Source organism: Mugil cephalus, chromosome 12 (genome assembly GCF_022458985.1).
Source record: "Mugil cephalus isolate CIBA_MC_2020 chromosome 12, CIBA_Mcephalus_1.1, whole genome shotgun sequence".
NCBI classification, from domain to species: Eukaryota; Metazoa; Chordata; class Actinopteri; order Mugiliformes; family Mugilidae; genus Mugil; species Mugil cephalus.
In genome coordinates, this window is record NC_061781.1 from 1,681,477 (window position 1) to 1,695,952 (window position 14,476).

The 14,476-nt window shown below is 42.2% G+C and overlaps 1 protein-coding gene across 1 annotated transcript; it reads right to left on the reverse strand.

Annotated features, from left to right (window-relative positions):
- Positions 1 to 3,028: 3,028 nt before the first annotated feature.
- Positions 3,029 to 12,155, reverse strand: tnfsf11 (TNF superfamily member 11). Its single transcript, XM_047602005.1, has 4 exons — positions 11,774 to 12,155; positions 9,805 to 9,840; positions 6,320 to 6,449; positions 3,029 to 5,357 (listed from the first exon to the last, which is right to left on the reverse strand). Exons 1-4 carry the CDS (start codon positions 11,972 to 11,974, stop codon positions 4,921 to 4,923), a joined length of 804 nt encoding a protein of 267 aa, XP_047457961.1. The 5' UTR covers positions 11,975 to 12,155; the 3' UTR covers positions 3,029 to 4,920.
- Between the last annotated feature and the right edge of the window lie 2,321 nt (positions 12,156 to 14,476).

Consider the following 14,476-nt stretch of genomic DNA (forward strand, 5'->3'; position numbering starts at 1 on the left):
CGAAACACTGAGCAACCTGCACAGAACAAAGCCCTCCATCTGCTCGATAAAACCCACTTGTCAGAGCTCCATTTCCTCCAAACCACAGAATCTCATAAAGCTAAGCGCCCATCGTTAGCCCATGGCATTAACTTGTATGCCGATGCCTCTGGTGCTGCTTATTGGGGGAAAACACCCTGATATATTTTCCAGGACTTTGTTTTTATGAATCAACAGCTCCACCTCTTCGCTGAGCCACAGGGAGAGGACTCTGAAATCATGTCTGATGGAGATGCAGCATCATGAAACCATACAAGTCATGAATACAGTCCTGCAGGCTGAATATTCCATTGCATTTACTGTGGCGATTGGTTGTTTTATGCCCTTTTGTTGCTGTTTTGTGTCTCTCTAGCAGTCTATTTTGGCTGTGTGGTTGTCTTGCATGGATTTGCTGTTGTTTTGTGTCACTTTCTGTTGTTTTTGTCATTTTTTGTGCCTTTGTAGTCATTTTGCATTACCTTATTTTCAGTTTGGATTTGATTGTAGTCATTTTTGTTGTTATTTCACATTTTTCTGTGGTGATTTTGAATTAAATAATGATTGTTTTGCATCCCCTTTGTTGCCATTTTGTGGTAGTTTTACACATTCGTGGTCATTCTTTTGTAATGTCACATCTGTCTTTGTCATTTTGTTGTTGTTTGCATTCCTTTGTAGAAAATTTGGATTAGATAACGGTTGTTTAGCATTTTGTAGTTGTTATTGTGATTTGGGATGTGATTGTGATCATTTTGCTTCTTTTCAATATCATTTTGTTTCATTTTCTGGTTGTTTTTTACTTGTGTGGTTGTTTTGTGCCTCCTTGTCATCATTTTGCATAATGTTTTGGATCTCTGTGGCTCTTTGTGGTCATTTTGCATTTAATAAGGGTTGTTTTGCATCTCTTTGCTGTTATTTTGTGTCTCTTTGTGGTTGTTTTGCATCTGTTTTTGGTTATTTTTTATTTATTTTTTTTATCTTTGTGCCCCTTTGCAGTCATTTTGCATCGCCGTGAGACACTTTTTCATTTCTTTGTCATCATTTTTGTATGCGATAGAATTGCATCAGATTTTTGACCTTTTCTTGTTTGCATTGCATGTCATTTTAGTTTCTTTGTAGTAATTTTGTATCCCATCATTGACATTTTGTATTTGATTGTGTTGTCAGCTTGCATAATTTTTTTAGTATTTGTTCATGGTAATTAGATAGTTTGTGGTTGTTTTGCATCTGTTGTGCCTCTTTGCAATCACATTGTGTCTCTACTGTCATTTTCTATCACTTTGGGACTGTTTACCATTGCTCTGTCATCATTCGTTTTGTATATTTGTGGTGAATTTGCATCTGTTTCTGCCTTTTTGTTGTTATTTTGTGCATGTTTTTGTGGCCATTTTGTGGCTCTATGCAGTAATTTTGCAATAGATAACGGCTGCTTGGCTGTTGTTTCACATTTCCTGTACATAATTTTGCAATGTTGCTTGTTACTGTGAAAGTTTGGCAACATTTCATTGTTTATTCGTATCCTTTCCATAGATAAGTCTTATTTCTTTTAAACAGATTTTAGACATTTATGTCTTGTCCAGTCAGTCCGTGTAATATTAAAAGATCCTGAACACCCTGATATATTTTCCAGGACTCTGTTTTTTTATGAATCAACAGCTCCACCTCTTCGCTGAGCCACAGGGAGAGGACTCTGAAATCATGTCTGAGGGAGATGCAGCAACATAAAACCAGAAGACATAGTCGTACAGGCTGCATATTACATTGGAACTAGTCTGCAGAACACTGTCATGGAATATCTGAAAACCTGCAGAGAAACTACAAGTCAGCAGTGTAGCTTATGACCATGTACTTGGAGTTAAATTCCACCCACTCTGGTGCATTTCATTTCATTGCAGCGGCCCCTTTATGTTTTTACACATGTGAATAATAAAATAAGTCTGTAAGTACTCCTCTTGTGCCAAATATGAACCGCAGCGAGCAACGAGCAAGCGAGACCCTTTTTGTCTGTGTATGTATATGGATGTGAGTATATGTAGGCTGCGTGCGTGTGTGTGTGTGTGTCTGAGGTGGGAGTCGAGTGGACGCCAAACTTTCCATAATGTTTACTGACACAACACATTTTAATGGTTTCTGCTGAGCACCAAGAATTGAGAAATCATGTCACATCAAAAGGGTGGCACGCTAACGGAAGCCCATTGTTTACACTCTTGGCCTCGGCTATCTAAATCTGAAACAAGAGTGGTCCTATGGACACCACAGCTCCACTGTTTTGTTGTTGCAAAAGTCTGCGTGAGTACTGTTTATTTGAATAAAACTCAGGTCTTGGGCCTAAAACGTGTGTTATTCTTTTCAAAAGACCAATTAAATATCACACCTCTGCAGCCAGAAAATATGGAAATTAAAGTTGTGTCGAAGCTAATCCACCTCGCTCACATCGGCCAAGTTTTCCTCCTCAACTCCCACATTTTATTTGAACAATGAGCAGAAAGTCGTGTGAGGTCTCAGCATACAACTCAAACGTGTGAACCCCAGCCGTTCCCTGGCCATGTGCTGTGAACGCCCCAAGAGCAGACAATAGAGAAATTGTTGGATTTGGTTCCCAGTGTTTAAAGTCAACCCCCACCCCTTTCTTGTTCCATGGGAGACCCCATCAACAAGCTGATCAAAACGACTCGCACACATTGCAGCAAAGTCACGTCATTCTCATCGTTACACTCTGTTTCTTGTTTATTCTGCAGGTCGGTGAGTGCCGTGGTCCAAAATGTCTGCTGTGAGTTAGCAACAGCAGTGGCGGTGGGCGGTTTCTCTATACAACCCTATCTCTGTAATGAGATTGTGGGCCGCTCTGACCGGAGCAAAGCGCCAGTGTGACTTCATACTTTGGAAACTTCAACACCCTTATGTCCAAAGATTGTGGAGATGATCAAATTGCACATGGCAATAACATCACGGTCAGGGTGGCCTGGACTTTGGGTTCCACTCCTGCTGCAGCCTGAATAATCTCACAACGCCCTTACAAAAGTAGTTTTTTTTATTATTAAAACATACATAAACATAAATAAGAAAAACAGAATCTATCAGATGGATTCAGATGAAGGTCTTACAGGTATGCTACAACAGTGCGGACACAATATATCCGTATCGCTTTAGGCTAAGCAGGTACACACAGAATTGTCAAAATCAAGATCTAAATATAAAATTTCAAATGAAGCCCCTGTGTTGGAATAACAAAAAGCGTGCCTACTATTTCCTCTAAGTGCTGCATAATGAACGTCACAGAGACGTCAAATATAAATGACTTTTTTTCCTTTCTTTTTTCTTTTTTTTTACAGACGAGAGGTCAATTTAACAGTGGCCTGTCTCTGTACTTCTATAACTAATAAATAAATAGTGCATATTCCCATTTACCTCACTGAAGAGCCAAATGAAAAAAAAACAATTAAGTTAAAAAAAAAAAAAAAAGTTGAACCAAACTCAGTTCGGTTCCTCTGGTTAAAAAGAAGAGTCCATTCGTGTCATTTGTTCATCAGACAGTCCAGCTATCTGCATCGCTTGTTGGTCGTCGGAAAACAAAACTAAACAAAACAGACGTCACTTCCTACTTTGGGAGGACAAATGAGTTACAGAAAAAAAAATGGTTTTGTTGTTTTTAAACACTGGCTGTATTTAAGTGGACATTAATGATTGGCCTCGTAGATTGAGATGGGTGGTGTAAAACTTTCGTAACACGTTCAATTTGAAATCAATGTGGACAGCAACACTTGAAACTTTGCCAACTGAATGAATCCCGTGTTGTCAATAAAGTGTTTCTTAAACAGAAGCAAGCTGGGCTGCTTTGCTTCTGTTTACAGCAGATTTGAAACATTTTGATGGATAAGGTTCTACAGTGATCAAATCTATTGAGTCATTCATTCATTTTCTGTAACTCCTTGTCCTCTGGAAGGGGCTGGAGCCTATCCCAACTGTCACTGGACAGGAGGAGGGGTACTCCCTGCACAGGTCACTAGCCTAGACAACCATTCACGCTCACACACATACCTACGGCCAATTTAGAGTCACCAATTTCACCTAATGAGTATGCCTTTGGACGGTGGAAGGAAGCAGGAATACCCGGAGAGAACCCACAAAGAAAACCATGAAAACACGGAAAATGTCAGAGTTTCTGTGAAATTTCGAGGTTGAAATAAATCACTGTCCCGACTGCTCCAACATTCAGTTACTTCCTGCCTCATTCACACTTCCCCAAGAAACTTTCAGGACAACATTTAAGTATTCACCACTGCGGGTCATACTCTTGTAGGAGTCTTGTTATTTTTATCCTGTGATAATCTACTAAGCACAAGCAGATGCTTCATCGACTACAACACTCTTATTTCTTGGACAGTTTTTGTCAACAATCAGCACTGATAAATCCTTTCTTGCTCCACTTCATCTTGCCAACACACTAACTTCCTCAGTTGCTCCTGCTTGCGGTTTGTTTAATTAGCGCATAAACACATGTCAATTCTTACGACTAAATGTTGTAATCTGTGTTCAAACGTATTGAAATTTTCCAATACAAATGGCCGCGATACTTTAACAAAAAAAACAACAAAAAAAAAAACCCGTCCAATAAAACTCCAGTGCTATTTTGGATGAAACTGAGAGCTCTGTGTGTGTGTCTACTTCTACAGGGAGGAATGGAGAGTGGAAAGTTTTGAAACGTTGGTTTCCTGTTCCATTTTTCTCATAAAAGACTCTAATAGTTAAAGAGCAATGTGAAACAAACAAAAAAACACATTTACAAAAAAAACAAAACAAAAAAAAAACACCTTGTTTTGACAAATTAACATTAATCACTAACAGTGGTTCTTTGGCATATCAAATGTTCAGTAGCATGTCCGCTCCCCATGTGGTTTTTAAGTTTCAGTTGCCCAACTTTATGGCACCGAAATACGTCCCTTGCGGTTCTGGGTCCAGGAGCCCAGCGTTGGACACATTGACGTACAACGCGTCCCCCTCCTCCAGTCGGACTCCTCTGCCCTGCTGGGCGCAGTAGAAGTTATAGCTGGTGCTGTTCCCTCGCATGGTGCTGCCCGTCTTCATCAGCATCACGGGGTTGCCATTCTGCCGGATGCTCTCACGGTAGACGTACTGGATGAGCAGGATGTTGCTAATATCCGCTGGAGTGATCCCAGTCTGACTATTGTCCACACTTCCTCCATAATTGTTGTAGCGGAAGCAGGTCTTGGTGTAAACGTAGTAGAAACCTGATTCCCTCATCAGCAGCTTTCCCTTCTGGTAGCTGATTTTGTGGCAGTGTCCTTGCTTCTCGTCCCAGTGGATGGTCCTCACGTGGTCCTCTGGGTGAGAACAAGAGGAGAAGTTCTGGTTGAGCCGTTCATTTGCTCATAGTTCAGTTTATCCATAGACATTAGAGACAAACTAGCAGTAGAGCGAAGTAAAACATTTGTCCAGGCGGCATTTTCAAACCGTTCAATGAACAGTTCAAGAAACTGACACTGAAAGTTTTACACTTTTAGGGGACTAATAACATCTTAAACTTTACTGATAGGTTAAGTTTAAGACCTAAACTAAAATTACCATCTCAAGTTAACACACTTGTGAAATGTGTTATTTTATTTGTTATTTGGTCCTTTAGCTAAATTTCTTTGGTTCCTACTAATTGCAATTTTGATTTGAAATCTTCAACAAGTTTGAAGCCCTTTGTTGACTGCTTTTAATTAGTACCACTTTTTCTCTTTACAGATGACTTATTAATGAGCTTATGTTTGCTTTGTTGTAGTGTTCGATTATCTATGTGCATTTCATTTGTATTAAGAAGTAGGAAAGATTTATATTAGTTGTTTGCACTCTATAACCCCATGTAATGTATTGTTATGAACTGGCAACTTACTAACAATGGCAAATCTATTTTTTAATTTCACTCACAAAAATGTAAAATATACAAGAGGATCAACTAGGCAACCAGAGTCTGGGACGTCCACTAGAAACTTTCAGGAGAAAACAAATTGTTTTGTAAAAATGTAAAAACTCTCTTTAAGCATTACTTTGCACGCTGGAGCTATTTTAATTTAGTGATGCTTTCATCTCAACTAAGCAATCACTATCAGTTTAGTTTAAAGACTACATTTATCTTTGTAAATGTAGGTAGGACAGGATAGGAAAGATCTGATAACACAAGCTAACATTATTTAACAAAGTGAGAAACTCCACCAGTAGAAGTTGGTTCAAGTTTCTTCTTAAATGCAAAGATAAATTGAGGCGAGGTATTTCTGGTGCATGATAAATGAGCTGGACTCACTCTTAGAGTAGACCTGAGAAGGCTCGATGGGTAGATGGGCTGACGGCAGGATCTCTTTAGGAGACTTGCACCGTTTCCCGCTTTTCCTCGTGTCTCTCAGGGCGTTCAGCACTGGTTCCGTCTGCACCTCCTGCAGAAACACGGAAACACTTACTTAACACTCTCTGACAAAAATATAACAAGTCGATAACATCAGTCGTGTTCCTAAAACAAGGCTAAACACAAACAGAGACAAACAGACTAATCTGAACATCCTCTAATTCAGGTACACACGGAACACCCACTACTGCCACAAATGACCCCAGAGGTTTCAGCGTTTTGATGCCTACATGTTTAAGTGAGACCCTGAACAATTGAACTATTTTCATATTCTCAAAGGCACCTAGAGCGTCGACAATCTGATCTACCTCCTGTGGACCAACGTTATCAATCTCATTCCTGGAAGGCTGACAAGTAGGTAGATAGGGCGAGGACAACCTGTATCACGTCATCTCCAGGCAGAGTGGGAAGAGGAGTGGGTTGTCTACCTGTAGGTAGTTACTTTGTTAGGTAGGCAGAGTATGGGCAAATTGCTCTACCTCCAGTTCTACTGGGGTAAGTAGGCAGATAGGTACTTAGAGCATGGAGAAACCCATATCATCTCACCCCTGGGTAAAGCAGGTTGTCCGAGCTCCAAGAGGTAGGCTTGTGTCAATGAGTGGGTACATGTGCTGTTGTGAAAGTAAATTGCACCAGTAGATAAAAAAGCATTACTTGAACAAACAAAGAGCATTTCAGTTTCAGAACCTCAGATGTTTCTAACTCCTCCACACTAGTTATTTAGATGAAATCTCAACAAGTCCAGATGAATTTCCAGATGTTTAATCTTTGTTTTCGATATACCGGGTGGCTGAGAATCTCTACAGATATTTTTTTGTGCATGCATGTGTGTGCATGTCTGTTGCTGTCGATTAAGTCAGACTTATTATGAACATTTACCATTGCTCTGTTCCACTGTCGTTTTGAATAACCATTCCCCATGTGAAATTGTGTGTATGTGAAGACTTTATGCGTATTGATGTCCACGGACTGCATGTCTGTATGTATTATTCACCCTCCTTGGCTAGGCTGCTAACTCCTTATTACAGCTGTGGTTGTATTTGAGGCTGGAGGCTGTGACAGCGAGGCCTCCTTGTGAGTGTAACCTTTCAAGGAGATTGCGCTTCTCACGGACTTGGCACAAATTGGATCTGGACCACGTTCTGCCTCTAAACGCTGCGATTCTATTCGAGGCTACGATGACGCCGCCATGCACCGTCTGAGTCGGGCTGTCCTCAGGCAAGATGGAGCGTATACACTCAAGAAAAACATAGTTTCCAAGCAAGTAAACAGTCAGAGCGCTGGAGCTGCCAACTCTCCTACACATCAGCCATGAGACAAAAATATCAGGTGTGAGTGTTGTTCTCTGACTTGTCTTTGACTTAACATGATCATCCCTCCAATGGCTGAGTGACACAAAGTGACATTCTTAAATGCAGCACATACATGTGATAAACTAGTCAGACCTGACTGATTGAGTTGTTATTATATCTTGAAGGTGTTGAGACTTGTTTTATGATTTTACAGTAGTTTCCCTCATTCCTTCACGATCCATTAATATCAGGTATTCTGGCAGTAACACCTCACCGTGACTCTGAGCCAACTTTTTTTTTTTTTTTTTTAAACAACAACAAAAAAAGAATGAAAACAGGGAAAAGGAAATTCAAATTATTATTTTTTAAACAGGGAGAGTTAAAAACCACCTACGCACAGAGTCGGTCAGAGCCGCACATGGTGTCACAACACCGCACCTGTACCATTCTAATATTAGAAATAATAGTTTATTCACTGCCGCATTTCCAGACAAATGTGCTCGGATCCCATTCCAAGATTAGTACTGTCTGTCCTCCAAAAACAATTTGCTGAAAAACATGTTTACGGCACAGTGTCCCAGACTGAGATGAGAGTAAACAAGGTCCTGCTGAGGCTACAAAGCCATCATGAACACATCTTGATTTCTGGCGAGAACATGTCGTATCATTTTAACCATAGAGAAGAGATTATTAAGACAAGGATGCAGCAGCACCTAATCCACGGTGCGATTTTTACAATTAGAGCGCAATCACCTCTGTACCCACACATGCTACATGAAGAAGAAATATCTTCCCAGAAAATGTGAATACAGCTATGGCTGACTTGGTCGCACATGCTTGGTCCTGCAATACCACAATACATGCAGGCTTCACTTCAGACCTTTAACTATGCACCACATCCATCAGTCAACATGTCTACTGTGTTGATGAGTGGTTTCTGAGACGCTACACTAGAACAAAAGTCCTCTCGATCTCTCGATCGAGCTTGACCACCAAAGCAGGAGGCTGTCTCTTTGAGTTTCAGACTTCTTACGCAGATTAAAAACATTTAGATCATGAGGCGAGGGCACACCAACAGGAGTCCCAGACCAAAAAAAGTAGAGATCTGGAAGTAGAACCCCTGAGGTCTCCTGAGAGCAGCTAATCACAACACAGCGTGGGACCCGTCCCTCTGACACCTCATAAAGCTCCCGGCTGGCTCCCTGCGCTCTGTGGGAAGCAACAGAGAGGACGAAGACACAATGAGCTCCTCTGGTCCAAGACAGGCTAGGTGGTTTGTGTAAGCACTCCACTAGGGACACCCAGGGGCAAACACAAATATATAATTTCAGAGGACATTAAAGCATTACGGGAAAACAAACACTACCAGAGCAGAGCAGTGCTTTTATTCCATGTCGTTTTACTGCCTGGATAGTTTCTGCTTTTGCTTCGCGCCAAAAGAAAAAAAAAAATGGGCGGCAACTTCCAAAGATGGATTAGCAGAAAAAAAAATACTTCAACAATTAAGAATCTTCTCTGACTCCCTCGCGCTACTGCTGATCATCGAAGAAAATGCTCTGCAACCACTGACGCCAGCGAGTGACTCACTGATAGCTGTAAACTGCTCTCAGTGCACACTGTGAGAAGGCTTTTAATCAAACTTGTGGCAATAAATCCTTAGAGTGGCATCAAAGGCGGAGAGGTGTTTTTCTAGCTGAGGTCTGACCTCTCTCTGACCACCTAGAAGCTGCCGAGTGAACTGGAAACACACCCAAGGGGGAAAAAAAATGCACGACTACCGTCAGTGCAAAACTGCAGAGTTTACTTCTCACTGCCACTGGTTCCTAGCTGTTATATTATAAGCACTCAACTTCCTCCTTCCTTGACAGCAGCAAGGGAGAAATACAAGGGATGCATTAAAACATTCTTGAAGCACATTATTTTTGGCTCCGTTATCAGAGTATCAATGCCAAAAACTCGTCAGATCAAATCAGCCAAAGGCTGCAGAGATTCAGTTTAATGAAGAGGGATATGTAATGTTTATATCAGTTCATGTCTTGCGGTTAAAGACAGCACGGAAACAGTTGATCTGAGCAGACTGTGGTCCAGACTCACCTCTATGGGCCGATGTGGAGCGGTGGACAAGTCTACCTGCAGAGAGAAACAAAGACGGTCAGTGTACATGCATGTATGCATACATACATACCAGGGTTATGTCACATTTAATGGGGGCCATCTGTCACCAGGATGTTTCTCTGACAGGTGTGTGGGTGGGAGGACCATGTTACAGGACTTTCAGGAAGACTACCAGCAGTTAAGTGTGGATGTGTGGGAGTGGGAGGTTGAGTTATTTTCCACATGTCATGTCGCATTCCACCACAGCGGCCCAAAAAGTCAAAGTGATCTGGAAACTGCAGCTCTGGCTCTCGTTTGCCTCGGCTGTTGCTCGTGAATACATACAATCACCTTTGTGGCACGAACAGAAACCGGAATTAAACGCACACTAAAAAAAAAGACTGGATCAGCACATTCCTCTGCAGGCACGGCACTGTACGGACTCCGGGAACATCTACAGGTACTGAAGGCAGATGCTGGCTCAGCACCAAGCGGCTCTGCACACGACTGCTGACTCACAATCAGAGTGCTTCCACTTGTCAGTGAATCCGGAGTTTATCTAGAGCTTCGGTTTGTCCAGGATGGAAGCTCTAACCCAGGGGAGACAGAAAGTCTCTTCCTGCCGCTGGTCATTTGAGGTATTTGTCCTTTTGCCTTGGGCTCACATCTTTCATTATTGTGACACAAATATAATTATAACTCATCCACTCTCTGGTCTTTAGCTGTCAGGTCCTCTCTGTGTTTCTACCCCTCTCCCTCCCTCCTATTTTTGTTCTCCTCTGGTGCACATCCAAAACCTAAGCAGCAACTACCACACAGCAAAAGTTTTGAAGACAGACACTAAACCCACAGAGACAGAGTCAGAGACAGAGAGAGAGGGGGGAGATGTTCCCCAGGTGAACTTAGAGCATCCGAACAGAGCAGAGATCAATCTGCCTCTCAGCTTGTCCAAACACGACAATTATTCCCGATTAACTAAGAAAAACAAACCTGCTAGAATGTAAATGTTATTTCTTCCTTTCTACAGCATGTCAGACACGCAGCCCAAGAGATCATTCCATCTGATGTAAAGCGACAAGCCGTGCAGGGATGAGAGTACCCTGATGGTTCTCTCTCTCTCTCACACACACACACACTCAAGTGTCACACAAGCAGCAAGTTAGAACATCCACACGCCTCCCATGAACTTTGCCAGACTCCTGCCTCCAGCGTGTCTTTGAAAAAAAAAGAAAAAAAAAGAAAAGACAAAAAGAAGCAGCTCTGCTCCTTCTCAAACGTTTACAACTCGTGACACATAAGAATTACAAACACGGCTCCCAGATGGCATGTAAACAGGCTCAGCCTCGGAGAACTCAAGCGAAAACATCTGCATTTCTGCAAACAATACATGTGACAAGTCTAACTACTTCTTCTACTGAGATGTTATCGCTCCTGAACGGATCCGGAAAATATCTTTCGTTCTGAAATAACTAAACTCGGTGGAAAATTTCCCCAGCGAGGCTTGAGGAGGTGTTTGCCGCCGAGGCGCAGCGCCTTCAAAGAGACTGCACGGCGTACGAGAACCGGCTTGATGTGGAGCCTTTTCTTCTTGTCTTTGTTCACTTCTGCAGTTTGCATTACTTATAAGAACACACGCCGCCCCTTTATAAAGCTACAGACGGATAACAGATATTTTATGGCGTTGTAGAATATATATATATATATATATATATATATATATATATATATATATATATATATATATATATATATATACACATAGGGGAGAGAGGGAGAGAGAGAGAGAGAGAGAGAAACTATTAAAAAATGCGCAAAAGTAGCCGGACCCTCTTAACGCAGACTAAGGAGCATGTCACTGCTGGTTTTCGAGCAAATGTTTACTCACAGAACCGAGGGTTGAGTTTACGCACGCTACGACAAAAACATGTCAGAGCCCAAATCGGACCACGCTGCGTCACGTCGAGCTTACCTCTTGTAGATAACCTGTCAGGTGTAGTAAGATCGCCACGCTGGAGGCCACCTGGAGCAATCCCATAACAGCAAGGGTCCCGAAAAGGAGCGGTCGGTAAGTGGTCTCCGAGCTCTGCACCGGGTGGAACCGGTGCTGCCCTGCCTCCATGTCGACGGTGTTGCGCAGGTAGCCTCTGTACTCGCTGTGCGTAGCTGCCATGGTGCGCGCTCTGTGTGTGTGTGTGTGTGTGTGACGTTCAGCCCCGGGGCCAGGTCCCAGTCTCAATGCAAGGAAGCAAACCGAGTGTGCAAGAGTCCCTATGATCAGCAGTGGGTGGGCTGAGAAAGAGAGAGAGCTGCAGCCAATCAGAGGGATCCTCCGGCACCCAGACAGAGAAGACTGAAACGAGACTGTTCACAGGAACGTCCTGAGCGCACGACAGGTAAAGCGGGACCTTTATGGCTTTGGAGGGCCCTCGCAGGAGCGTATTAACATGTGATCCTCCCCCTCCACGACGTCCACACGCCCGGTGACACACACTTTGGTGAGGGATGCAGGAAAAACGAATTAAAGAGAAAGGAGAAAACAACATTAGCAGTCATCCGTGGATTAACGCATGAAGTAAAGAGATAGTTTGGATCAGACTAAAGAAACAACAACTCTTGCCCGAACATATGAGCCCCATTAATGTAATGTAATAGAATTTATCCAATAATACAATAATTTAAATGGCAGCTCCTTTATTAAAAATCAAATCCATCAACATCTAACCAGCTGCTGAACAAATAGGTCTCCTACTTTATTGGGCCATGGGTAGGTGCAGTAGTGGCTGAAAGTTTCCACAAGGGGCGCAAATTGTCAGGACATGCTTTGTTGGCCTTCTGATTGGTTTGCTTACCACCAACCAGAGAGCCCCTTCCCTTCACCAAGCCCTGAATTCCTATGTTACTGTTGCTACATTAGAAAGGCAATGGAGGGGTGTATTCGCATCGATTTTCTTAAGTCGTACCATGGACAGGTGTGGGTGCAGCTGAGGAAATAACCTTGCCTAGGTTACCTGGACGACTTTCTCCCCTACAAGTCTGTTTGCGCAACAAAGTTGGTCTGGAGTCTCTCCATTGGGAATTGATTCTGCTCCTGCAAAGATCTGCTTGGCCATTCAGATTGTTTGGGGCAGAGCTCTACGTGTTGATGACAGAAAGAAGAGTAAAAGTAGTCATACATGTCATCTGGGCTGCTGTTTGTTTGGTGAGCGATTTTAATCTGCTATCTTGTCTGTTGTAAAATATACTGACAGTGAAATAATTTTAAACAACAAACTACTTGCAGCGATTAAGGCATTTGTCACCCCCTTAAACCTATTAATAATTTGCAGTACATTGACACTAGCAGTGAGAGAATGGGTGGATGTGTCTCTAACTGTAAAAACGCTTTGAGTACCAATAGGTAAAAAAGTGCTCTCTCTCTCTCTCTCTCTCTCTCTCTCTCTCTCTCTCTCTCTCTATATATATATATATATATATATATATATATATACATATATATATATATATATATATATTGCTCTCATATATAAAAGCAAGACCATTTACCATTAAATTTTCAGTTGCAGCTGGTGATATGAAGCGACAAGCGGTGAGCCCCCTCCAACAGGTACTTTGCAAAAATGTTGCTGGCAACTGACCAAGTCGTAGCTTTTCACACTCATACTGTACTGTACTGTTCTAGGAAAAAGTAGTTTCTCATTAAAAGATAAGAAGTAGAAGAAATTAGACGTCCCAGTGATTTAACAGTGAAACCACACATTTTTTCAGAGGGAGATAAACATCAAAGGCTTGAATCCATGCGTCTCAGTATGATGTAACAAGACCAGAATGACATTTATTTACATAGTTTGCTCTTGGTGTGGGTCATGCTGGTGTGGCAGCTGAAGCTCATTAGCACTCCTGACTCAGTAGTGTCCCATTCTGCCCATTAGTCATGTCAGACAAATTTGGGTGAGAGATGGAAATTATTTGTCGGCCTGACCCATTAACCTCCAGTGATGTTGTGTCTTGACAGAGGTCTCAGGCTTTAATGGGCCGGCCACAGTTGATGTGGTTTTCTTTCTCTTCATGAAGGAAATGAGCTTAAGGATTAACTTCCTCTTTTCTTTCTGTTAAATACCTGGAAATGGTTATTCATGCTTTTATCATATCATTCTCCACTGTCCTCTGTACTGGAAAGCACAAAAAAGTCCCTGGCAGCTGGACACTCAACCAGGATGTGGGAACATAGGGACTCAGACCATTTCTTGTGAATTTTCACAGAAATCCACATTTTCAACACATGAGAGGAAGTTGGAAAATTATTACCTTACTTATCTCAAGGGCTTTCATAAGCCCACATCAACAGGGTGAGGAGGACCCTGTCAGAACAAGTCATGAAGCTATACTAGCACGTCAGCTTGTTTTGTTGTTCTGATATTTTAGGTAATAGTTTAGGGACCTCTGCAGGTGATCAGCATCGTATCTGACCTGAACCTTCTCCGTTCATGTTCACTGTCTTTGTGTGCCGAGGATGTTTCGGCATCTTGACTCAGCATCAAAGGTTTGAGATTGTGATGCTGCAGCCAACAGATAGTGAAACATCTAATTTTGGTGTATGTGTGAAGCATACGCTAAGTGCTAACTTTATGTTTGTTGAACTGACAGAGAGATATCTGCTCGTCGAACTCTCAGT

Coding starts and splice junctions, on each gene's coding strand:
- tnfsf11 (XM_047602005.1), bottom strand. CDS start 11,974: ATGGCAGCTACGCACAGCGAGTACAGAGGCTACCTGCGCAACACCGTC. Junction 9,841..11,773: donor TGACAGGTTATCTACAAGAG/GTAAGCTCGACG, acceptor TTCTCTCTGCAG/GTAGACTTGTCCACCGCTCC. Junction 6,450..9,804: donor CTCCACATCGGCCCATAGAG/GTGAGTCTGGAC, acceptor GTGTTTCTGCAG/GAGGTGCAGACGGAACCAGT.